Source organism: Esox lucius, chromosome 5 (genome assembly GCF_011004845.1).
Source record: "Esox lucius isolate fEsoLuc1 chromosome 5, fEsoLuc1.pri, whole genome shotgun sequence".
NCBI lineage: Eukaryota > Metazoa > Chordata > Actinopteri > Esociformes > Esocidae > Esox > Esox lucius.
This window is the reverse complement of record NC_047573.1, coordinates 1,048,760-1,076,247: the sequence shown is the minus strand read 5'-3', so window position 1 is coordinate 1,076,247 and position 27,488 is coordinate 1,048,760. Positions and strand designations below refer to the sequence as shown.

The 27,488-nt window shown below is 42.8% G+C and overlaps 1 protein-coding gene across 4 annotated transcripts in view; it reads right to left on the bottom strand.

The window, feature by feature from the left end:
* Window positions 1-27,408, bottom strand: part of arid4b (AT-rich interaction domain 4B) — an 82,425-nt gene extending 55,017 nt beyond the window's left edge. For 2 of the 4 annotated variants that reach the window (XM_029119750.2, XM_020046478.3), the window contains exons 1-5: window positions 27,198-27,408; window positions 24,408-24,461; window positions 6,286-6,396; window positions 2,958-3,023; window positions 2,398-2,488 (exon numbers count right to left, since the gene is read on the bottom strand). In XM_029119750.2, coding sequence (XP_028975583.2) covers window positions 2,398-2,488; window positions 2,958-3,023; window positions 6,286-6,396; window positions 24,408-24,413 — 274 coding nt within the window. In that variant the 5' untranslated portion in view covers window positions 24,414-24,461; window positions 27,198-27,408. Of the gene's footprint in view, window positions 1-2,397; window positions 2,489-2,957; window positions 3,024-6,285; window positions 6,397-24,407; window positions 24,462-26,144; window positions 26,164-26,682; window positions 26,702-27,197 lie in introns of those variants that run through there. The other 2 variants (XM_029119751.2, XM_034292215.1) reach the window with 2 other exon arrangements.
* Window positions 27,409-27,488: the final 80 nt, after the last annotated feature.

Below are 27,488 nucleotides of genomic sequence, written 5' to 3'. Positions count from 1 at the left end.
TGTGGTGCAGATGTGTGCACACCTTTCTGGTGCAAATCCATCAATTCGCCTCCTCAATAATTGGGCTCACCTCTTTCATTTAGATTAAAACCAAAACACGCCCAGGGCGGTGCAGTTGTGTTTGGCTTTAGTGGTAGTTCGCCAAAATACGACAAAATCAATGTTGTTAAAGACTGCTCTTCACAAGACGCAACCGCAAAGCAATGACAATTAAATTTTCCTACACATCATGATGTTTCACTTCTCACTCTGCTGCAAATAGTTATTTGAAATAGCGGTCCATGTAGCAAAAGGTGTTTCAAAGCTTAATTAATTCAGTTAAAAATGTATACGGATGATTCATTTAATTTGCAAACGTTAATATGCAATTGGACAACAGATACAGTGGATATAAAGTCTACACACCCCTGTTAAAATGGTTTGTGATGTAAAAGAATGAGAAAAAGAAATCATGTTAGAACTTTTTCCACCTTTAATCTGACCTATTACGTGAACAATTCAATTGAAAAACTGAAATCTTTGAGAAAAACAAGAACAAAAACTCACAATAACCTGGTTGCATAAGTGCACACACCCTTAAACTAATACTTTGCTGAAGCACCTTTTGATTTTATCTTTTTGGGTAGGAGTCTATTAGCATGGCACATCCTGACGTGGCAATATTTGCCCACTCTTCTTTGCAAAAGCGCTCCACATCTGTCAGTTTGCAAGGAAATCTCCTGTGCACAGTCCTCTTCATCTTCAGCTTTCTAACGAACACCTGAAGTTTTTGTGCCTTTAATTGCCTGGTATTTGAAACTGTTCATAATTCCCTCCACCCTGACTAAGGACCCCGGTTCCAGCTGAAGAAAAACAGCCCCAAAGCATGATGCTGCCACCACCATGCTTCACTGTGGGTATGGTGTTCTTTGGGTGAAGTGCAGTGTTGTTTTTGTGCCAAACATACTTTTTGGAATTATTTGCAAACTTCAGCCTGCTTGGATGTTTTTCTTTGTAAGAAAAGGCTTCATTCTTGCCACTCTACCCCATAGCCCACTCATATGAAGAATATGGGAGATTGTAGTCACATAGACAGTACTGGCAAGAAATTCCTGCAGTTCCTTTAATGCTGCTGTAGGCCTCTTGGAAGCAGCCCTGACCAGTTTTCTTCTTGTCTTTTCATCAATTTTGGAGGAACGTCCAGTTCTTGGTAATGTCTCTGTTGTGCCATATTTTCTCCACTTGATGACTGTCTTCACTGTGTTCCATTGGTATATCTAATGCTTTGGAAATTATTTTGTACCTTTCTCCTGACTGATATCTTTCAACACTGAGATCCCTCTGATGCTTTGGAAGCTCTCTGCGGAACATGGCTTTTGCTCTGAGATGCAACAAAGAAAATGTCAGGAAAATCCTACTTGAACTGCAAAACTTTATTTGTGATTAATCAGAGTCACTTTAAATGATGGCAGGTGTATTTAACATGAGTTTGAATGTGATTGGTTCATTCTGAACACAGCCAGGTTATTGTAAGGTTTTCATTTTTCACCCTCAAAGATTTCAGTTTGTTTTTCAATTGAATTGTTCACATTATAGGTCACATTAAAAGTGGAAAAAGTTCTGACATGATTTGTCTCATTCTTTTACATCACAAAAACCTGGCATTTTAACATGGGTGTGTAGACTTTTTATATCCACTGTATTTCTATCCATGCGCTTTAATGCACATTTTCTAATTAGGAAATATGGATAGAAATGACAAAAAAGTCAACTTACATTATTAGTAAAAATATTTGACACGCGTTTGAGTGTTTTTTTGCTCTTGTCGATCAGAGTTGATGCAACAAATCTATTAAATAACAATTTTGTGAAATTACATAATTTTAAACTAGGTTTAAACATACTGAAATTAAGAAGTAAATACGTTTTAGTAAATGATCTGAGCCTATAGCTTTCCACACAGCTGTCAAACTCTCTTCTGATCCCATGCCCTACACATCCTAACTGATGGAAATGGACATCATCTCTGTGAGATTTGTTGAGACGTTTCTAACATTGGCGTAAAAATCTGTTAATCAGATTGGAAACAAATGATTTTGGAATCCAAATATTGTGCAAAAATAATTGTGATCTGGCTCAAACAACAATATAATCGCCATCAGGCAATTATGTAATAATTGCAACAGCCCTAGGTTGAACAAACATCTGTCCTTGTAGGTAAGGGAAGAACAAACATCTTCAAGGAAGCGCTAACGTCTGTCCTTCAGGGTAACACTAGAGCTAACATGACTGGGAGCTAGGAGTGGATGACTCAAGGTGAGCTTGTGTTGTGTAGACTAGGGAGAGACGAAGGTCAACCAGTGGCCATGTCGGGAGGTAGGAGTACTAAGGGCTGCATTATTCATGGCCGACACTCACCAACTGTGTAAATGCTGCAGTCTGTCAGCTTGTTGATGCAGGCTTCTTGGTACACACCATCAGGGTTCTTCACCTCCACCACGGCCCCCACCTGACAACCACACACACAAGTTACATTCAGATAGTTTGCTCTGCCCTAGCTTTGCTGATAGCTAATTAATTAAGTATGGGGTCCTAAATACTGGGAGAATAAATCAATTAAGGTTTGTCTGGACTAACATAGAAACTAATGATAAAGGCCTGTTTGGAGTGACAGAGAACACAGCGATAAAGGCATCTCTGGAGTGACAGAGAACAGCGATAAAGGCATCTCTGGAGTGATAGAGAACAGTGATAAAGGCCTGTCTGGAGTATTAGAGAACACAGTGATAAAGGCCTGTCTGGAGTGACAGATGACATAGTGATAAAGGCCTGTCTGGAGTGACAGATGACATAGTGATAAAGGCCTGTCTGGAGTGACAGATGACACAGTGATAAAGGCCTGTCTGGAGTGACAGATGACATAGTGATAAAGGCCTGTCTGGAGTGACAGATGACATAGTGATAAAGGCCTGTTATACCTTTAGAGGTCCTTTGATGCTGTCATCATGGACCTCCACCGTGGTCAGGTCTGGTTTAAAGGTCACCTGAAAAGCGGAGGGAGAGATTGGGAGTGTAAGAGACAGTTAATAAAAACCCACAGAAGTGAGTCTGGAGACCTGACCACTGGCCTAAAATCCTCCCACAACGGTGAGGACAGAGAATCCCCTCCTGACAACAAACTTGAATTTCCTGTGGTTTCTTGCTCTTTGGAGTTTCTGGCTGGTCACTTTGTGAAAATTGCTGATGTAAAAAGGGCTTTATGAAACACATTTGTTTGAGTCATTCAGATGAAAGAAGGGATGAACAAGTCAAGTAAAGGGAAAGTCTCTGTGCTTAGAGGAGTTCCAGGTTAAAAAGAGTAACGATTGGATGTCCTCTTTAAGCTTAAGGGGTGAGCAAGAGGACAACAGAGACAAAAAGACAGAGAGACAGTGGGAAGGAGTAAAGGAGACAAAGAGAAGGTGAGAGAAAGACAGAAGTGAGAGCAAGGGTGAGAGTGGAAGGAGGGAAGAGTGATAGTGGAGGGAAGAGGGTGAGATTGGAGGGAAAAGGGAGAGAGTGGAGGGAAGAGGGTGAGAGTGGAGGGAGGGAGGGAAGAGTGAGAGTAGAGGGAAGAGGGTGAGAGTGGAGGGAGGGAGGGAGGGAAGGAAGAGGGTGAGTGGAGGGAGGAAGAATGTCAGGAGAAAGACAGGACAACTAGAAAGCAGTCAGTCTTTCCTTGCAGACCGAGAAGCATATTCTTGTCATGTCTGACAACCTTGTGTCTGGCAGTTTGAACAGAATATAGTGCTTTACTTTCAAGTGCACTCCATCACTCCCTATTCCCTACAAAGTGTGCTTCTTTTATAAGATTAATATGTGCTTGGAACCAGTCTGTAATGGATCCTTTCAGCCAGTCTCTAGACCTGTCTGAACCGTCAGAGGTGCCAGGAGACTGCCGTAAAAATAGTTCAGATCACACTCCTCCATTTCCCCTACTCCCTGTCCTCTCATTGTCTTCCTCTACATTCTCCTCCTCTAATATACTAACCTCTCCTCCATTTCTCCCCAATCCTCCACTCTGCACCTACCCTCCTGGACAGGAGAGGACTGGCTTGTTTACAGACAATATTAATTGTCAGTGAGACAGAGAGGAATATCATTGACTTTGGTTCTGCTACCATACATTTGTTTTCTCCAGCTACAGGGCCCCTACCAGTCCAGAGTAGTGCATCATTTCTGACCGGGCCCCAACCAGTCCAGAGTAGTGCATCATTTCTGACTGGGCCCCTACCAGTCCAGAGTAGTGCATCATTTCTGACTGGGCCCCAACCAGTCCAGAGTAGTGCATCATTTCTGACTGGGCCCCAACCAGTCCAGAGTAGTGCATCATTTCTTACTGGGCCCCTACCAGTCCAGAGTAGTGCATCATTTCTGACCGGGGACCCTACCAGTCCAGAGTAGTGCATATTTCTGACTGGGTCCCTACCAGTCCAGAGTAGTGCACTAATCAGGAAACAGGGTCCCATTTGGGTCCCACATCCAGTGGTTACAGCAGAAACAAGCTTAAGGGAATAAAAGGATCTGCAAGGTGTCTTCTCATCAGTTTTAAAACGACAACAGAAGGGTGTGATGTCATATGCTACTCATGTCTAGTAGCCTCGTTGAGAAGAAAGACAGAGATTAATGAACCAGCACAGTGAAGTAGAAACCACTACAAGCAGAATATTCCGGATGATCACAATCAGCCTTGACTAACTGGTGTAATCCTGCCTCTCTCTAATGCTGTCACACTCCTCTGGCTGTAATATCACTCAGATGTACTAAACATTGATAATTGGCTGCTTGGATCATGACAGGAGCCCCGTTGTGTCATGTGATCATGTTTGTTCTGAAGAGGCAGCGTCCCTCAGCCCCCTGCCTGGTAATTGTCTTTGTTTTATATGGCACACACACACACACACACACAGTGTGAGGAGGGAAGGTGAGTCTCACTGTACTTTCACACCAGGCCCACAGTACAGGAATGACTGGCTGGCTGTCTGGTTGGCTGACTGGCTGGAAGGATGGCTGGCTGACTGGCTGGAAGGATGGCTGGCTGACTGGCTGGAAGGATGGCTGGCTGACTGGCTGGAAGGATGGATTGCTGACTGGCTGGAAGGATGGCTGGCTGACTGGCTGGAAGGATGGCTGGCTGACTGGCTGGAAGGATGGCTGGCTGACTGGCTGGAAGGATGGATTGCTGACTGGCTGGAAGGATGGATGGCTGACTGGCTGGAAGGATGGATGGCTGACTGGCTGGAAGGATGGATGGCTGACTGGCTGGAAGGATGGATGGCTGACTGGCTGGAAGGATGGCTGACTGGCTGGAAGGATGGATGGCTGACTGGCTGGAAGGATGGATGGCTGACTGGCTGACTGACTGGAAGGATGGTTGGCTGACTGGCTGACTGACTGGAAGGATGGTTGGTTGACTGGCTGACTGGAAGGATGGTTGGCTGACTGGAAGGATGGTTGGCTGACTGACTGGATGGTTGAATGGTTGGCTGACTGACTGGATGCCCTGATCAGCTCAGCAAGCCCATCCATCTGAACGGCTGATGTCCTTTATCCTGTCGGGCTCCAAGAGCCTGAATACCAAAAATACCAAACAGACCCAGAGCACAAGGGCTTATCTAGAATCAGCATTTAGTTTAATATAATGAAGAACAAATGTCTTTAGAGGTTTAATAGATGATAGTCATATAGATATTGATTTGAAATAACAGTCACCCCTTTCCTGTTAGTTCAGCTGCCTTTTACTGGGGGTTACCTGTGGGACGTTATACTGGGGGTTACCTGTGGGACGTTATACTGGGGGTTACCTGGGGGACCAATTAGATGTTTATAAAAAGACAACACTGTAATACTGACCACAAAAGAGGTTGTCCTTTATAACGCTGAAAGATACACTGTTTATTTACACCGATTTGTTTCCGCACAATCCCTTTATATTAATAAAAACTTGCCACTATTTGGACATTGGATTTAAAACTGCTCACAAAACCATCAGAGGACTTCTATGATAGGAAAAACGTCTGTAATATCTGTAACAGTCTAATGGGTCTGGCTACCCCAATTCCAACATCATCCAAATTAGACATTTCTTCTGACTAATTATTTGGCTGCACAGCTGATCGTTGACCTTTAAGAACCTGCATCCTCAAGTTAATACAAACACTCAACAACGGAGTCCTTCAAATCACTGATGGAGCTGGCAGCGCAGGAGGTTGAGTTCCACACACACACGTCCTGAGGACAAGACAGGAATTTTAGACAACATCTTACCTTGGCCTTTACCAGCCTCTTGGCCGTTTTGATCTTGGCTTCACAAAAAGCCCCTCGGTACTTGGCGCTGACATCAGTGCCCACTGTCAGGTATGGAGGTTCCTCCAGAGTCTAAGGAGATAAAGCCAGAGAGAAGGAGGGAGAGGGAGAACCAGGGATGACGAGAGGGAAAGAGAGAGCCAGGGAAGTTGAGAGACAGGAATGACAAGAGAGAGAGCGAGAGAGATTAAATAACACTGGTCAGATTTGGGCAGGACAATAACAGAACTTAGGTCAGTACCTCTTTAAGAGACACTGTATCAAAAGAAGCTCCCCTTATTGGATCAATTAATGTACTGCAAGGTTTTGGACTCCAGTTGAGTTTCTACTGGTGTTGACATCCAGAGATGACTAGTCAGGAATGTGTCTCAGATCTGCAGACTAATTAACAACCTTCCAGTTGCAGCAACAGTGTACAATCAAACAGACAGTGTCACAGATGTAATGTTCATTACCCTACACTATCACAGGCCTGGCAGTAGAACCAACCCAGACGACAGCATTCAACAATGACTCCCAAACACCAACCCAGACGACAGCGTTCGACAATGACTCCCAAATACCAACCCAGACGACAGCGTTCGACAATGACTCCCAAACACCAACCCAGACGACAGCGTTCGACATTGACTCCCAAACACCAACCCAGACGACAGCGTTCAACATTGACTCCCAAACACCAACGCAGACGACAGCGTTCAACATTGACTCCCAAACACCAACCCAGACGACAGCGTTCAACATTGACTCCCAAACACCAACCCAGACGACAGCATTCAACATTAACTCCCAAACACCAACCCAGACGACAGCGTTCAACAATGACTCCCAAATACCAACCCACAGACGACAGCGTTCAACATTGACTCCCAAACACCAACCCAGACGACAGCGTTCAACCACCCCACACCCTGATCAACGCCGTCACAACCCAACAGTGGTCAACACCGTAGTGCAGTATCAGATCACTGCTCTCGCTCCTAGTGACTGACTCGGACATGCAAGAACAACTGCTAGCATTTGTTTATCATCATCTAATATTACAGACAGGATCGAAACCTCTGTGATTCTGGCTTCCCAACACTCCACCTCAAAGATCATCACCTTGCTAGTCTGTGAAGCAGTTTGGCCTCAGGTTATTTCCAACTACAGCCCCATTTTGACAGAGGTGAGACAGGTTGCAGGAAGCTACAGCAACCAGCTGTTCAGCCCTGCCAGCCAAGCCACAGTTACATGACAGCTCTCTGGGTTTCAGTCCACAGACGGGCCCGGCAGAACGACATACACCTGACCTGGATCAGGAAGAATACAGTAGTCCTTATATCAATCGCCAAATTAGCTCCACATTTCTTCTCTGTGGACCCAGAGAGAGCAGGTTATCTTAGAGAAACGTTTGCAGAACTGGCAGACGACCTCAGCAAGGCCACGGACCTCCTCAGCAAGGCCACGGACCTCCTCAGCAAGGCCACATTTATTTATTTTTTATTTAATGAGGAAAAGGACAGATTAAAAATAGGAGTGTCCTAGAAAAATTCAGTTTGAAGTAGTTTAGATTTGGGCATAGTCATGAGGATTCAAACAGTAATTAATTGCTGGCCTATGTTTTCTTCGGGACAAGGGAGCCATGACAAAAAAAAATCTCCAAACGAATTAGCTCCTTTTCTAAAAAGATGGAGGAGATGGCATGAAGGAAAAACAATGGACTAAACTGAAGTGCCAGAAAAACTGGTCCAGACAAAGCCCATACAAAATACACAGTAACGCCACCCATGCATGTCATTGGTTGCATCTGCCAGTGCATATATAAACTGATAGACATCTAGAGCTGTTTCCGCCATGAAAATGGCAAGTTATCACGATTTAATCGATTTTCAACACGGTTTAATAGTTGGAGCTCGTGAGATGGGTCATAGCATTTCGGAGGTAGAGGAGAAGTTTGGATTTTCACGTACTACCGTGTCAAGGGTGTACCGTGAATACAAGAATTCTGGCAAAACATCTGCATTCAATGCTGGGCCCTCAACAAACATCAGCGTGAGGACTGTGCAACGTTCCCTCCAGGATATGAGCTTTAGGAGCCAACGCCCAATTGGAGTACCCCTAATGAATACTGGACCCACCGCTACGCGCCTCGCCTGGGCTCAGGAACACCACCACTGGACACTTGACTGGAAACAAGTAGCCTGGTCAGAAGAGTCGTGTTTCCAACTGTTTCGGCCAGATGGAAGGATCAGTGTGTGGCGAGCACCCTATGAAGCCATGGATCCCGCATGTCAACAGGGCATTGTACAGGCTGGTGGGGGCTCCATGTCAACAGGGCATTGTACAGGCTGGTGGGGGCTCCATGTCAACAGGGCATTGTACAGGCTGGTGGGGGCTCCATGTCAACAGGGCATTGTACAGGCTGGTGGGGGCTCCGTCATGGTATGGGGTTTGTTTAGCTGGTATTCAATGGGACCCCTGGTACATCCACAAACATCTCTGTCAGGTGAACACTGTGTGGATCCTTTCTGACATGTTACACCCGTTCATGTCCTGCGTTCATTCTGATGGGTTTGGCCTCTTCCAACAGGACAATGCACCACCACACAAGCCTTGACATACCAAATGATGGTTAGAGACACACTCATCTGAGTTTGGGGTCTTGCCATTTCCACCAGTCACCAGATCTCACTGTTATCAAACACTTCTGGGATGCCATGCAACGTGGTGTGGAACACAGAAATCCTACACCTCGGAATACAACAGAATTGTGGACTGCTCTGCAGGAATTATGGTGTTCATTCATCCGTCATATTTCTGCAGTTCAGGGCTCCCGTGGGAGGCCTACCAAGTATTAGACTGGTGTACCTGTTTTTCTGGCACTTGAGTGTATTGATGTGCAGAAGTCCTGAACTACAATGACTGTCAAAACAATAAAATAACATTGTGACTTGTAACTGAATTCTACCCTTCACAAGTTAATTTAAATAGTGTTGTGTACCTGATGTAAAGAACACAAAAACAACGTCAGATTTCATTAAAATGACAGTTACAATACTGGTGTGAGTTGTATGGATTCATTCAAGTACAGTTACTCATTTGACAGTTAAACAGCAAGGTTTCCTCAAAGATGTAAACAGCAGATTAAATGACTTGAAAACTGCTGTGCTGAACAAAGACAGAGGGAATTCCATGAGTTCCTGCTCCTGCATAACATAACATTTTGTTTCGGTTGGAGTTCCCCTCATTGTAGACAGACTCCCTCATGGCCACCTCCCTTAACCACAAAATACTGACTCCTTCTCTCTCCCTGTTACATATCAGATAATGACTCCTCCTCCTATCAGATAATGAGTCCCTACTACTAGGGATGAGACGATACCCCTCGCCGATACCGCGTCATGGAAACATTAAGTGAAACTCGATGGTTGTGTCGCCTCTGGACGCATAAGGATAGAATATAGAACTCAGATTGGTGAAGCGGGAAGATGGAGATGTCAGCAATGACAAGTAGAGTGCAAGCTCTGCTGTGCTAAATTGTCAGGAGGAAAGGAAAAAACACAAATTTAACACAAGCAATTTGACCAAACATCCTTAGACAACACAGCGCAGAGTTCACGGAGTGGCAGCACAGAGCCACAACAGCGAACTATACATCAAACATTGGAGAAGCAAAATAAAATGTCCAGAGACAGCCCGCGGGCAGAAGAAAAATGCGAGCAGAGGGTCTAGCTGAGTTCATTGCACTTGATGACCAGCCATTGTCGGTTGTTGATAATGCTGGATCTTGATGGTAATCGTATTTTATAAGGGAGAATACTGCCTTATCAAAGGCAGCTGCACTAGTTATGTTTTTTGCAATTACCCACCGGTAAGAAAGCGGTTCTGCACCATTGCCCGATAGAGAAAGTTAATAATAATAATAATAATTTGACGTTATTCGTAGCCTTGCTAATTTTAACTTAGGGTTCCTGGTTGCTAGCTATTGGTTCTTCGCAGTTTTCTCAGTGTATGCTGCAGTAGACGAGGGAGGATTTGGCAGTTTGTTGTCCAGGGGACGTATTCACAAAACATCTTAAGGCGAAAAGTAGCTCCTAACTTGCTGATTTAGGTGTAACTCTATAAAAGAAAAAAAAAGGGCATGTCAGTCCTCATTTTAGGACTCCTAAATGTTTGGTCTAAGAGTAATCTCAGTAATCTAAGAGTAAATCTCAGTCATCTGTCAGTAGAATATTACATCGAACAAATGCCCTCCCCAGACACCATATCATGCGACAAATAATTTAGTTTCCGCATGATGTTCGCCAACTACAAAGACACAAAGCCGACTTCATGGCCATAGCTCAACCACCCGGTCTAGTTGGGTACTATAGACGGGACACATAATTGCACAAATTATTGCACCATCAAAAGATGAACGCACATTTCTTTATGAGCTGCCAGATATAAGAGGCTGACAATTAGCTGAACATATCTTGACTAGTCAGTATACCATTCTTGGTTTCATGTTTAATCAGTGACACTTGGCCATCATTTTAATTTTAATATCTTTCATTCTTTAGTAAAAGTTGGTCGTAGCAGCTTTGTGAATATGTTAAAAGGAAACTCTTAGCTAGGAACTTTTAGTGCTCCTAGTGGTAAGATCAAATGTTTTGTGAATACGAGACCTGGTCTCTATGTGCTCCCAAATGCATACTATTGCTATATCAGCTAAATCTCAAATTGCATACTTCATACACATCAGATAATGACTCCTCCTCTTTCCCTGCTATACATCAGATAATGACTCCTCCTCTTTCCCTGCTATACATCAGATAATGACTCCTCCTCTTTCCCTGCTATACATCAGATGATGACTCCTCCTCTTTCCCTGCTATACATCAGATAATGACTCCTCTCTCCACTACACATCAGATACTGACTCCTCCTTTCTCCCTGCTAAACATCAGATCCTGTTAGTGTTTGTGAGTGGAGGTCTGTTACCCCCATATAATCAGTGTTAGCGAATGGAGCTCAACCTGACTCTCTTCTGTCTTGAAATGGCCCTCAAGCCTAAATAACACCCAACCCTGCCATGAGGGATTTCATTACATCAGAGGATTACATTATGTTAACAGTACACTCACCTAAAGGATTATTAGGAACACCATACTAATTCTGTGTTTGACCCCCTTTCACCTTCAGAACTGCCTTAATTCTACGTGGCATTGATTCAACAAGGTGCTGAAAGCATTCTTTAGAAATGTTGGCCCATATTGATAGAATAGCATCTTGCAGTTGATGGAGATTTGTGGGATGCACATCCAGGGCTCGAAGCTCCCGTACCACCGCATCCCAAAGATGCTCTATTGGGTTGTGATCTGGTGACTGTGGGGGCCATTTCAGTACAGTGAACTCATTGTCATGTTCAAGAAACCAATTTGAAATGATTCGAGCTTTGTGACATGGTGCATTATCCTGCTGGAAGTAGCCATCAGAGGATGGGTACATGGTGGTCATAAAGGGATGGACATGGTCAGAAACAATGCTCAGGTAGGCCGTGGCATTTAAACGATGCCCAATTGGCACTAAGGGGCCTAAAGTGTGCCAAGAAAACATCCCCCTCACCATTACACCACCACCACCAGCCTGCACAGTGGTAACAAGGCATGATGGATCCATGTTCTCATTCTGTTTACGCCAAATTCTGACTCTACCATCTGAATGTCTCAACAGAAATCGAGACTCATCAGACCAGGCAACATTCTTTCAGTCTTCAACTGTCCAATTTTGGTGAGCTCGTGCAAATTGTAGCCTCTTTTTCCTATTTGTAGTGGAGATGAGTGGTACCCGGTGGGGTCTTCTGCTGTTGTAGCCCATCCGTCTCAAGGTTGTGCGTGTTGTGGCTTCACAAATGCTTTGCTGCATACCTCGGTTGTAACGAGCGGTTATTTCAGTCAAAGTTGCTCTTCTATCAGCTTGAATCAGTCGGCCCATTCTCCTCTGACCTCTAGCATCAACAAGGCATTTTGGCCCACAGGACTGCCGCATACTGGATGTTTTTCCCTTTTCACACCATTCTTTGTAAACCCTTGAAATGGTTGTGCGTGAAAATCCCAGTAACTGAGCGGATTGTGAAATACTCAGACCGGCCCGTCTGGCACCAACAACCATGCCATGCTCAAAATTGCTTAAATCACCTTTCTTTCCCATTCTGACATTCAGTTTGGAGTTCAGGAGATTGTCTTGACCAGGCCCACACCCCTAAATGCATTGAAGCAACTGCCATGTGATTGGTTGATTAGATAATTGCATTCATAAGAAATTAATAATCCTTTAGGTGAGTGTAAATCGTGCACATGGGTCAGTAAAACTTAACTTCCTCTTAAGCCCAGCCCTGAAGTTCGGAGACTTGGAAGGTCCAGGGATTCAAACATTGGATGAAGGAGCAATAAGGGTTAACTGCCTTGCTCAGGGAAATACAATCCTTTTACAATGAAGGCTCTAGGATTTTACCTAAAGAAGCTTTCAGAAACCTAAATTGGCCAACATCAACCAAGGTGAGGTGGGGTGTCATCCACAGGGATTTTTCAAGTCTCATCAAGCTGTTTAAACAATCTTTGGAAAAATAACTGAGAAGAGTGTGTGAGGAAATGAGTGATTGTGTGAGGGTGCCCTCACATTGACACATTATGGCTTCCAGGTTGGACAAGGATGTTTAGGAGCCAATCAATCAAATGTACTTCATACATCAGCGGTTGTCACAAAGAGCTTTTATAAACACCAGGCCTGAAACCCCAAGGAGCAAACAACAACCGTGGCTAGGAAATGCACAGTGGCTAGGAAAACTCCCTGAAAGGTTTGAAACTTTGGAAGAAACCAGGATCTGAGGGGTGGTCAGTCCTCTTCTGGCTGTGACGGGTGAACATTTTAAGAGTACAAATTGTAATAATTAATAAATGGATGTGGGCTGTGGCCAGTGCCTTTAAAACATAGTGAGGCTTGCTGCAATCTATAACCGCTCCTGAACCTATTGGCAGATGACACAGGACGGCAGACAACTGGACATCACAAAACTAAAAAGGGTGGAAATATTTGGAAAAATAAATATGTATAAAAAATGTCTTAGGCCATTTTGACAACATGGTGTTTCCCCTAGCAGCTGTGGCGATGTGTAAAATCCTCCCCAGGTCGTCCATGTGACGCCTGATTGGACATACACTTGCCTGGTTGCCACGGGACACAGTAGCTGAAGCCAGCTGTGACAGGCAGGACTAAGGAATCAGTAATGATTTGCTCAACATGTCACATATTTACATGAATGGTCCACGGAGCAACGTTCAGGTGAATGTCTATGTTGCACATCTACACCACCATATTAATTCAGACAGGGAAGCAAAATAATTCAATCAATCAAATGTATTTGATAAAGCCCTTTTCACATCAGTAGTTGTCAAAGTGCTTTTACAGACACCCAGCCCTGAAACCCCAGAGAGCAAGAAACAACAGAGTTGACGCAGAGTTTAAATTCGGATATTTACTCCAGCATTTTGGACGAGAAATTATTTCATGAGATGACTGTACACATTTTCACCCTTTTATTACATGTTTTCATGAGTATTTGGCAGAATTCCTTATGTGTATTAAAATAGAAGAGTAGTATTTAGTCCCACATTTCTATTACACAAGAACTACTTAACCTTATGACCAATGTGTTGGATACAATTGCAGTTTTTTTTTGCGTTTTGGATAAGGCTTCTCATAATGGTTTTCATCAGATCTAACAACAGATCCCTGATAAAATAAAGAAAATAAAACAACAGTACAGGGAAGCAAAGACTCACAACTGAAGGTGTTGGAACGACCGAAGTTGGTACAATGCCACTGACTCAATAGAAAAACAGAGTGCTGAGACCAAGACGTTGCCTGCAGAACATATAACAACGCAGAACATATAACAACACAACATTAACTCAGAATCCTTCTATTAAAGGCAACGGTTTTGACTAAATCATGAATCACTGGCTTACAGTTGCAGTGTCACACGTGTAGGTGGAGAAAGAGCCGGTCACACAAGTTTGAGGAAGGAATTCGTTTTATTAATAAAGTTCAAACACCGTATTATAAACTGAGCATGGCGTTATTGTTTATTTTATTTTACTACCAGAAAAAGATTGCCTTTTATTTTTCGTATCATCATCATCATCATCATCATCATAGGGGTCTGATCCAAAGGCCTGCGCTGACAAGCCCCACTCACCCCCACTCATCACAAGTCAGCTGAAGAATAACAAGGCAACAGAAACGTTTGTGATCCCTCACTGAAGCAACACCCTGCCGGGTCAATCAGTGGCTTTATGTAAATTATGCAGAATCTCTATAAAGACATAGTATGCCGGTGATGTGAAATGTCATGTTGGTAGATTGGAGATCCTTATCTCAGAGAAATGTAAATCACATGAGTCAAACAGATCTAAAGAGAAAAACGCGCCAACAATAGCACCACTGCGTGGCGGACAGACGAGCGCCGGCGTAGCGGGCAGATTAGCGCCGGCGTGGCGGGCAGATTAGCGCCGGCATGGCGGATACAAATGTTTTTGCATGCATTGAGTCTTAGCAGTGTTTGCAACATGTACCATGATTCAACAATGTACCAAATGTTGAATTGAATGATTTATGAATGGATGTGCAAGACCACAGGTTTAGGTACTAATGGCTCAATTTGTGTCAGGAGTGTTTTTCAAAAAAATCTTAAAAGTACAAAATAATTATTAATCATTGTGGCCCCTTTTCGGTTGTTAAGACTTCTGTATTCTTTGTGTGGAGAGGGACATGCAGCACTGTGCCAAAGTTCAACCCCCTGAACTTCAAGGTGTGCAGGCAGCCCAAAACTAATTGTGTACAAATAAAACCAGAGCAAATCTGAGCTATTAAGCGAAGATTCAGTCTGTCTCAATAGCAGGATCAGAGAGGCCCTATTTAGGTTGCACAGGCAGTCCAGCACCTCCAGGATGGCACATCCATGTGTGCCGTCGCAAGAAGGATTGCGGTGTTTCCCAGTACAGTCACAAGAGAATGGAGGAGATACCAGGAGACGGGCCGTTACACGAGGAGAGCTGGACATGGCAGCAGAAGGGCATCAACCCAGCAGCAGGACCGGTATCTGCTCCTTTGTACGAGGAGGAACAGGAGGAGCACTGCCAGAGCCCTACAAAATGACTTAAATCGGTTGGTGAATTTGGTTTCCATTGAGAGTTGTTACGTCATTTTGTTCTCAACGAATTACGCAATGTACAGTAAAGAATTTGACCTTTAATATATTATACCGAGACGTGATGTGTGATTTAAGTGTTATTTAAAACATTTTGAGCAGTGTATTACAAAAACAACATATAAAATATTGAAACATGATGCATTTAATTATGTTTGGAAAAATACAAGCCCATAATGAATTTGATGCCAACAACACATTTCAAAAAAGGTTGGGACAGGGGCATGTTTACCACTGTGTTGCCTCACCTCTTCTCTTAACAACACTCTGTAAGCGTTTGTGAACTGAGGAGACCAACTGCTGTAGATTTAAAATGAAATGTATTCCCATTCTTGCTTGATAAAGAATTTCAGCTGCTCAACAGTTCGGGGTCTCCCTTCTCATATTTCTCATTTCATAATGCACCAAAAGTTTTTCAATGGGTGACAGGTATGGACTGCAGGCAGGCCAGTTTAGCAGGCGGACTGTTTTACTATGAAGCCATACTGTTCTAATACATGCAGAATGGGGTTTGGCGTTGTCTTGCTGAAATAAGCAAGGCTAGCTGTGAAAAATACATTGTTTGAATGGCAGCATATGTTGCCCCAAAACCTGCATATATTGTTCAGCATTACCGTCATTTCCCATTTATAAACCGTGGCTTACAAACAGATTTTAAATACTTTCAACCACAGCGGTTACTACATGAATGGCTAAAACACGTTTTTTAAATGGTTTCCACCAGGGAACCTTTTCACAGATGACTGCTTGACAACGTAGAGGTCTAAGAAACTCATGTAGTAAATATGATACCCTTGGAGTTACAGGGTTTTCAAAAACACATTTAATTCTTCAATAAATTAATTTGGTAGCGCCCTATGACAGACGTTTAATATTAATGTACAATGTATGAGTCATAAATTGACCTTTCGCAAAAGCCCCGCCTATCTTAGTTACTGTTGCTACACCTGTCAAGCTGCACTTCTTTCTAAGCAGCAACTACTGTAAACAGCCGAGCACGGAGGAGAAAAGTAGCATATTACCGGTCAGTGTAAGTGATTCTTTTTGGAGTAATACCTCCACGATATCCTCCAGATCGAGCCATTGCTATATGCAATCAAGGGATTGCAATATGCAGTGGAAGCATATGTACACAATAATCATATAAACAAGGAAGGGGACACAATTATTGAAACAAACATACAAACCTCAATCAAAGAATGAGAAACCCCATTAATTCAAATGCGACCAGCACAGCCTTGTTGACCAGTCATGTTCTCGTACTGCCAGATAAGTTCTGTTTATGTAGCTTTTATTGAACTCTTATCAGTCAACATCATCATGAACTTCAGCAGAAATTCACCTGTTAACGTAAAGCATGAGTGCCTGGATGTAACAAGCTAGTATTAGATGTAGCAAGTGATCTAGCTAATGTATTAGTAGTAAGTTAATCGTATTAATGGTCACGCTAGCACAAATAACTGTAACGTCAGCGTTAAATAACATTGTTGTCTGATGAATAATTATGTATAAATGTTGACTAAAGCATTTCACAACCCAAGAAAAGTTCCTGTAAATGACTCCCCCTCGACACCCTTTAGGTTCCTGCTGTCAGATTTGCAGCAGGAAGCACAGCGGTTCACCATCTGGAACCTTAATGACGAAAGCTTGACGGACCTTCTTCAGGTCGTGACCGGTGGCTCAGGTAGGATTGGAAGTTTTCCTGAGCCCATGAATCGTGTGGGTTTTTAATGCAATGCCGCCTGGGGACCACGAAAATCACAGCCATCCAATAGGCTCTGTGCACCAGCGTAGTAACGAACTTCCGCTTTTGTCTAGAAGTCTACATTGCAGTTTCCGGTTTACTTACTAATACTCATCCGCATTAGTAAACACCTAAACTCACAACAAGATGAGTGATGCTGTTATATGGGGGAAAAAAGAAATATAATGTAGGTGACTCATTTAAGTTTCAAGGTACAAGTGGGGCATCATTTTAATCAGGAGAATGTCCTCTTTTTAATAAAATATGGCTTGCGCCATTCAATGACTTCAAACGCTAGACTAGAAATAGTCAGAAAAGGCGATTTTTTTTATATACTTCCACGTAACGCAGGTTTAAGCGCAATTAATACCATATAGGACCAGATGTTTACTTCCTATGCCAGTAGTTATTTTTCAGTTTCGTTGTGAAATTAGGTAACAGTAGTAAAATAAAAGAGGAGACCTGTTTTGGTGCTTTTTCGAGGCTAGGGAATTTTAAGCTTCATTCAGGTTGAAATTGTTTCAATTCACTTGCTGTGAGGACGCGCTAGCGTTCCAGCTCAGCCAGCGTTCTTTTGCCGTTTTTGAGGCTAGGGTGAATTTTTATGCGTTCTATTGTCCTGCCTAAATCTACACTAAAAAAGAACCCATCGCTAACTAGCTTACACCACGGTAAACTACAGATAACTCATTGTTCCGCTTGCTTGTTGGAGCAGGGGACCAGGCATCAACAATTCTTTTTCTGCATCCAGTAAGACATTCTTCTTTCCTTTGCAACTTTCCTTAGATCCTTATAATATAAGAGCACTATGTTTCCAGTCAAAATACCTTGTCAAATAGGTGTTAATAAACTACAGAGGGACAAATAAAAGATTCTACAGAAATTAATTTTATAACATATTCCCAAATTAAGGTCTTAGTTGTGTTTTCCCTGGTTGAAGTTCTCAGTTACAAATAGCCTAGTCATAGAGAACAAGAAACCATGCAAGCCTAGTTGAGCCGGCCTGCAATAAAATGCATTAAGTTGTGGCTGCCCTCTTGAGAATCGAACCCAGGTTGCCCATGTGAAAGGCATTGTCATTAACCATGACGCCATCCAACTGCACCCATGCTGGGCTTTATTATAGCCTCTTCGCATTATATTATTTTCACTCATTTACATCATGCCAAGTTCAAATATTTTGTTAGACACCATTAACTAGCGTTAAACTGATTAACATTTCTTATTAAGTTTACCTCCACCACAAATAGTACCTATGAACTCTATGACTTTTGCCATTGGCTGTTTTGAAAGCTTCTTAGCCATTTGTGAATGAAATTGATACAATAACTACTTCATCAATATAGGTGACGACAACAGACTTTTTCATAAAGTGAAAAGACGAGGGAATCGTGTAGCCAGCGAAGTGTTTGACTATCCTGAACAAATCCTGAGACATAATTCGAAAATCCACCAGAAATAGTCGCAACAGTTTCATTTTAGGCTTCCCATAACGTATCTACTCAAGGTTGTGGCCAGTGAGGTTTTTGTCTATCCTGAACAAATCCTCTTTTGCCACTGGCCATTTTAACAGCTTGACAAAAAACAGTAATGGCCATTCGAGGCTTCCTTAGTGCTTCAGCAGGACATTATGCTGGCAGCACTCAGATTTTCTTTATCACAATAAAAGCCATATTTGAAATGTATAACTCAATATAGTTAGTTAATCTAGTCTGTGAAAAAGAACAGATGAGAATAACATTGGAACGGACATTAAACAAAATGTACAGACAAGATTGTTAACTATATTAACTAATAAAGTTCAATTATGGCTTTTATTTTACAACAGACATCGGAGTAAGCACTGCTAGGATAATATCCTGCTGCTAGAAGAAGGTTAATGAAGTCTTGAATGGCCATCCCTAACGATAACTTACTTTTCTGTGAAAAGACGAGAGAATCGTGAAGCCAGCAAAGTGTTTTTCTGTCCTGAACCTCAGACATAATGTGTTTGACTTACGGGAGGTGAACGCGGGACGTTGTTCCGGAGCCCTCGTCTCTGACCACCAGCTACTTAACAAGGGGTGGTCAGTCAGTCAGTCAGTAAGAGACATTCAGTCTTCTTAGCTGGCTCCGCTTACGCGGTCCGGCAAAAAATATAAATTTAAAGAAGATTTCTGGTATTGTTTAGGCACCATCAAATCATGTACACATCTACATAGATCGATTTGAGCCACAGCTGAGATCTATCTTACTGGTGTTGACCCATTTGGCACAGAGTCAACGCACTTCCCAAAAACGCAGGACTCTTAATTGATCTTCTAGCAAATTAAGAACTTGTAGTCGATTCTACAAAAAAATACGTTGATCAAGTATGGTTTATGTTCGTGGTGTAGCAGGTACTATTGCTTCACTGAGGGAACATGTACTCATCTCAGCTGATGATCAAATGCGTGCCCCCAAGATACAGGCCAGATTGATGAACAGGGCTGGGATGATTCAACATCTGCATCGATTGTGCAGGGGTCTGATACAGGTGAGGTATGTTTGGGATGTTGTGGCAGAACACGTGAAAACTGCAGGTAGGTCAGAAATGTTTTGCAAGCTACTCATAAACAGGTTGAGAGCTGCAGGTATTCTTGCAATTGACTTGTTGCAGACCATCTTCCATTTCAAAATACAACTATTGTTTTCTGACGACTGTGTGTGTGTGTGTGTGTGTGTGTTTCACAATTTAATAAAATATTGCTTCAGCAAGATTACAGTCTAAAATATGTCGCATCCAGAAAAATTATAATTAGAAATTTAATTATTGTATTGATACAGTATACGAGAGCCAGAAATCTTATGAACTGACTAAAAATGTAACTGCTTTTCAAGGTGCCATATTGAGGAACTCTCTCATTTGCAAGGATTTGATTTTCTGAGCTCCAAATTCAGCACTTAGTACAGTGCTGCAAATGTGCTGATTAAGCTGAAATAATTCTAGTTGAAACAGAGTGGCCAACTTGATTGTGGATTTTAAAAGCTAGCCTAATATAGCTGATTAATATTTAAACACGGCCCAAACCAAGAGTTGGCTTGGCAGCCCACGCTGCAGTAGTGCAAAATACACTCGTTCTTCGACCGCTCTCATCTACGCGTTACTCAGGCCTGGAGGTTTTCAACATGTTAATTCCATGTTAGCAACAAATCAGAAGAGATGCAAGTGCATCTTCATGGTCACTCACAACCCTTCAGGACACAAGTTACTCAAGCACAAGCTTTAATAAATTTTTCACATCCAATTAAGCCATCTTCGAATAAGTAAAGAGCAAATGGAAATCAGAGGTAACAAAATTGGATTACTTCAATATTCTGCATGTAAGACATTCTAAATTCTTCTTGTTGAATAACAAATTTCTAGAACATTCCATATTCTACTTTTTGAAGGATGAATTGCCTGAGGACACAACATCCATTATGTTAGAGACAACACTTCTAGAACATTCCATATGGTTTTTGAAATAGAAAAATGGTTAATACACAAAGGGATAGTTTCCTGTACACAGATTAATGCTAATCCAGGATTTAAATGTAATTACCATGGAGATTTTCTGTTGAGCTAAATTTTTAGGCCAGGACTTAATCTGATACTGGGAAACTATGGGCAAGACTTTCATAAGGCAACAAAACATGTCTCCTTCTAAACATTTCCTAATGTAGTGCACTAGTTCTGACCAGAGACCTGTGTGTCCTGGTGAACTGTAGTCAACTAAATAGGGAATAGAATGCCACTGGGGAAGAGTTCCCAGCTAGCTTCACCAAAGGACTTTGGTGACACTTATTTCAGAGTTAAGTCTGAGTCCAAACAGACAGGACCCACAGACAGGACCCACAGACAGGCAGAGATAGATAATGTTATGACAGTCAACTATGCTGGAAACGGTTTTCATATTTTGTTTTATAAATGACAACTAGCCGTGTTGGAGGTAATTGTGATTTCCACAGTCTGGGGCATCAATAAAACAAAGCAGCTCCATCATCTGAAGCTCAGGACAACATATTCCGGGGCAGATAAATTAACCTGAGGGAGGCTTTTTTAATAAACCGCTTGTCAAAAATATGACAAATGCTTTATGGAACAATGTCTCGGGTCCTGACAGAAGGAATCTACCCACCAGGTTTTGTAGCAATGAACATGCTTGTATGTCAAACAAACAACCCAGAAGAGACATGCAGGAAAGGATTAGGAAGCCTTCCAAAGGCTACCCTATTCCCTAAATAGTACCCTATTTTTGACCAGATCCCAGCCAGGGGCCTGCCTGCTATCCTGGGGGAGACCCACCCCATAGGGCTCTGTTGAAAAGTAGTTCCCTGCACAGGGAACATGGTGGCCTGAGGTAGTGGACCACATAGGGGATATGGTACTCCTTTGGGACACTTAGTTAAACGATTCTCATGGTCAAGCTCACTACAATAACACTGCTTTGAATCGGGTCTTCGTCCAAACAGCCGGGCAAGAGTCACTTCAGTAGCACTGGAATAGTCCTGCGAGGGTTACCGTGGCGATGACAAGCGTTTTGCTTAACAGGAGAAAGGGTGATGGGCACCAACTTCACAAACTACAGAGCCTTTCTAAAAATAAGTAGCTGTTTATCACCTGCCCAACACAAAGAGATGTTACTGCTACCACATGATCCATACTTCTCCCGTAATTTGAGGAGAGATGTCTGAGTCAGTAGATAGTGGACGAGAAAAATAATATACACCTGGTCAAGTTATTTTGTCTGCTATGATGTCAATAAACTGAGCACATAGTGTATTTAGCACACATGGGATTGAGATGGAACTCATTGTTTGCAACTTTTCAAATTTATTAGGGCTGCATCATTTCGATAAAATATTTAACTGCAGATATTGCAATTGCTGTTATGAATTGTGACTTTCAAACACTTGGGTGAAACTGTGTGCAGAAATTCATTTCGAAAATTTGATCAAATTAATGATTGAATGTTGACAATACATTTTTGTGTTTTACCGAAAAATGTACTGAACCATGAACCTGGAACAACACATACCATAGGTAAGGAGGTTATTTGGTGCACCCAGGTGTGATTCATGCTTTTTAACCTCCCAAAACAAACCAGACTAAAAGGTTGTTCACTACTAAATGTCTTGGAAAAGTCTTGACACGCACCTTCTGAGTTAGAGTATGTCACATTTTCTATAGAGCCCCCCCAGAGGTTTGCAAGTGAGGACATTTGTGTTGGGACTCTCAGGTTTCTGTGCCCTCACACCTTTCAATTTCTTCCTGAGACTGACAGCAAAATCCCACATGGTACTGTTCTAGTACTGTACCACTACCATGTAGACGGTTCTAGTACTGTGCCACTACCATGTAGACGGTTCTAGTACTGTACCACTGCCATGTAGACGGTTCTAGTACTGTACCACTACCATGTAGACGGTTCTAGTACTGTGCCACTACCATGTAGACGGTTCTAGTACTGTGCCACTACCATGTAGACGGTTCTAGTACTGTGCCACTACCATGTAGACGGTTCTAGTACTGTGCCACTACCATGTAGACGGTTCTAGTACTGTGCCACTACCATGTAGACGGTTCTAGTACTGTGCCACTGCCATGTAGATGGGTTCTTGTACCACTGCCATGTAGATGGGTTCTAGTACTGAACCACTGCCATGTAGACGGTTCTAGTACTGTACCACTGCCATGTAGACGGTTCTAGTACTGTACCACTACCATGTAGACGGTTCTAGTACTGTGCCACTACCATGTAGACGGTTCTAGTACTGTGCCACTACCATGTAGACGGTTCTAGTACTGTGCCACTACCATGTAGACGGTTCTAGTAATGTGCCACTACCATGTAGACGGTTCTTGTACCACTGCCATGTAGATGGGTTCTAGTGCTGAACCACTGCCATGTAGATGGGTTCTAGTACTGAACCACTGCCATGTAGATGGGTTCTAGTACTGAACCACTGCCATGTAGACGGGTTCTAGTACTGAACCACTGCCATGTAGACGGGTTCTAGTACTGAACCACTGCCATGTAGACGGGTTTTAGTACTGAACCACTGCCATGTAGACGTGTTCTAGTACTGTACCACTGCCATGTAGACGGGTTCTAGTACTGTACCACTGCCATGTAGACGGGTTCTAGTACTGTACCACTGCCATGTAGACGGGTTCTAGTACTGAACCACTGCCATGTAGACGTGTTCTAGTACTGTACCACTGCCATGTAGACGGGTTCTAGTACTGTACCACTGCCATGTAGACGGGTTCTAGTACTGTACCATTGCCATGTAGACGGGTTCTAGTACCACTGCCATGTAGACGGGTTCTAGTACTGTACCATTGCCATGTAGACGGGTTCTAGTACTGTACCATTGCCATGTTGACGGGTTCTCGTACCACAGCCATGTGGCAGGGCATGAAAACAGTCATTTCAACCAACCAGAGCTATTGTACTAACACATCAATGTAAAGCCCCCCACCCCCACATACAGACCTATTTTTCCAACCAGTTGTAATAAAACCCACATTAAACTCCCTTTGGTCCTTTCACATCAGACAGCAACAAGCCCAACTGTCTGGGACAAGCCCTTCAGGTAGGCAACAGTCTGCAGATGGTTTCCATAGAAACAGGAAGAGGGGCAGCCTGTCACAGTCAAAACACAAAGTACAGACAAACAAAGCCACGCTCGAAACCAGGTTTCATAGAGACAGAGTGGATGGAAACTAGAGTTTAGGCGAGTTCCCCAACTCGGCCAGACAAATAACCGTCCTGGTGGTGCCTGATGCAGTCGAATGATCAGTAACTGCCATGTGGGATGAGTGGTTTACAAATATAACAATAATACATCTATTATATGTTGCATCATAAAGAGAATATCCCAGGCGCATGAAGATAGATTCCTCTACAATGCAAAAGGGCTTTACATTTTTTAATTAATAAACTTTTCAAATGAACAACTTCCATGCATCTACTTCAAACTAAGACCTCCTCTGACATCTTGTCCTTGAGGAAACAGCAAGTCGGGCACCACATTCCAAGTCAAAGGGAGTTTAAAGAAGCATCCAGAAACATGAGAGAAGTATGGGAATGTATTCACTACCTTCATCTCTGTCTGAGTCTTCCGGGATCCTCTTCGGCCACCAGCCTAACGGTTCTGTGTCAGACAATTAAGGTTTGAAGAAAAAAAGAAGACTGTCAGTTGGCCCTGAGTTTAGTTCAACACCACACATCTTGTTCTTCCTCTTCCACAGCTGTATATCGGGTTCCTGTATTGGTAGGAGTGTGTTCACTAGCCTGAGTGACAGTCTATAGGGCATCATGGCATACCCTCCTCTCATTTATCATGCCAAACATGGTGGCAAAAGCAGACTGAAATTCAGGCTAGAGACACCATTCTACTACATCAACAACATCAGTGTACAGTCGCCAGGACAGACGGTTACTGCACAGAGCCACAGAAGCCTGAGCAAGCAGTGTCCTATCAGGCAAAAGGGCGTTTTAGGTCTTGACATGATGACATTGCTCAGTGAGGCAATTTGGTTCGTACAGTTGCTATGAATACCCTAGCATTTTTTTAAGAACGAAGTGTGGTTTAATTTTTACATAACATACGCTAAACTGCTAATCAAAATGTAGAATTAATCAAAATGAGTCGATCGACAGTGAATCATTCACAAATACACCTTGCTTGAATTCCTGAACAATGTGTTATAAGCACTTGTTACTACTTTGACACAAATGTGCATCCATCAAACAAACAAAATAAAATCTTCCTTAGCGTACAACTAGTTGTAAACCACACTAAGCTGATCATTCCAATTAGCAAACGGTAAAGCCGTCTATAGAATGCCCCTGTGCACTCGGTGTCTGTTTGTTTTTCTATGGCGACAGCCGAGAAAATCCAGGCAAAAACAAGAAAAAGTAACACACTAACATAGCAAACCCTTTTCAAAAAACAGAAACGCCAGTCAATAACACCAACTTTCCGAATCGTTTGGAGAAAGTTACAACTGGACAATGAAGAAGATAAATACTCGAACAACAACAATGATGCAAAAAGTGATAATGAGCGAAAGAAATAGTAGCTTGGTTTCTTCTGAACATTACTCTAACGTATATTCTAGTCTGTCGGTACTGCGCTAGCTACAGCAGCAGTGGATGACGCCATTTCTGTAGCAGCCTATCCAGTCTGCCACACACAGCAAAAACTGTTTTAACACTCGGTGAAAATAGACAAACCACATAGTGTACAATCGCGATTGCCGTCGGAATTCATCAGTCTTTCTCAGAATGCTCGCCTTCAGTGATCAGACATTGTTCTTCAGACATCGGGAATAAATGGCTTGCTTACTAAACATCGCTATTCGAGTGAGTCGCTGTCCCTTGTCTCCCGAACCGCGGTACGCAGCTCTCTGCCGAGACTCCGTAGCCAAATAGTGCAATAAAACAACGCACGACAACCCTTCCTAACTGAAACGAGTCAGTATAATCCCCTTACACGGTTACTTTACACTATAAAGTTATTGGAAGTAACACTGCTGCGGGACGACTGGAGACAGATTGATTCACCCCCGTCTGTGCGACAAGAGACGATGGTGGGCTACAAATCTGCTGACATTCGAGTACATAGGGTTGTGCCTCTGACAAAGAAACAAAACTGACACAACATTTAGCAGTGAGGTCAAGCCCATTAAAGTCGTCTCAAAAACGGAATTCTACAATTCTCCTACCCAAAGATTAAGTCATTGTTTTGGACGAGTGACATTTCACTTTGAGGTTATAACGCAAAACCAAATAACTATCGGTGAACGAGTTCTCTCCGTGAATACAATGTCACCTCAGACAATTCCGTCGGTCCAGTCATTGCCCTCAACTCGACGTTAACCCGCAGAGAGCAAACCGTCTCGACATGTCAATGCACAAATGAGTAGCAGGTCCAATTTCCCCCTCGTCCTGCAACACGCTGAACACTGCAGCTTGGAGGGGTTAGCAGGGAAAACGGATTCGAGATAACTGTCTTGTAGACTGCAGCCATTTCTGCTCCGCTCACTTCTTTTTGCCATTTTTGCCAACAACAGGGCCAGGGCAAGCAAGGGAAGTGTCTACGCGGAAATTATCAGGCAAGAAAAACGAACAAATCGTCGAGGGAAAACATCCAAATCAGTGTCAGACCGAAGAACTAAAGCCACGGGCGAGTAATCTGATTCATTTGCAACATTGTTGCTCGGCTAAAATCAAAGCACAAAAGAAACGAAGCTAGCTCATATTCGCGATAGACTTGTAAAACTCTAGAGATGTACTCCAAGTCAAAGAAAAATATATGTACAATTAATATAAACCGAAAATAGTTCAGGCGACCATGTAGTCAGTCTTACGTAAGATCTAGTTCTGACTCCAACTAGGCAGCATTTTCTCCCAAACAGTAGATATTCGATGCCTACCAGTCACACCAGCAGAAAGTGTTCGTCGTGTTGAAAATTCCACCACAACATTCAGTTGTTACTGTTAGCCGAGTAAAAAGTGATCATCTCATTACGATTATGAAACAGGTCGAGAACACGGCAGCCAGCAATGAATTACGTTAGCAAGACGCATTGTTTACCACGATAAAAGTCAGAGATGTTCATGTTGAAATAAGCAAATAGATTAACCTCGAAATTATAAGTATTCATAAAAGAAACTGTTTCACCGAGGACATTTTAGGTTGACGGGTGTATGTAAGAGTTAAGTCCATGTTCAGGATTTATGTTTAATTCATCCCCTCTTGCTTCATTTTAGGCACATTTAATATTTTTTTCAATCCCTTTTTATCTTACAGGCATCGAAATTCGATGTAGTCAGTTGGTACATTTTTCACCGTCCTAAGGCATGCACAAGCACGGCATCTTACCTATAAACTCAAGTTGAGAATAGATTCTTTCGACGTATGAAAGGTTCAGTTTTATCCATAAAATCATTTAATCCTACAATTTGAGTTTTTGAGCGTTTGTCCGCTGACCCCGGTTGGTTTTGATGTTGGGCTGTGAATTTGACAAAGTCGTAAGCCGTGTCCGTAGCCAGCAAGCTCTTTCTCTACGATCCTCTCCCCCCCCCCTTCTGGAACTGACTGACAGGTACACAAAACCACCCACGGCCATCAATATGTTTGCTCATTGGACACCACATTGAGGTTGCCGCCCTA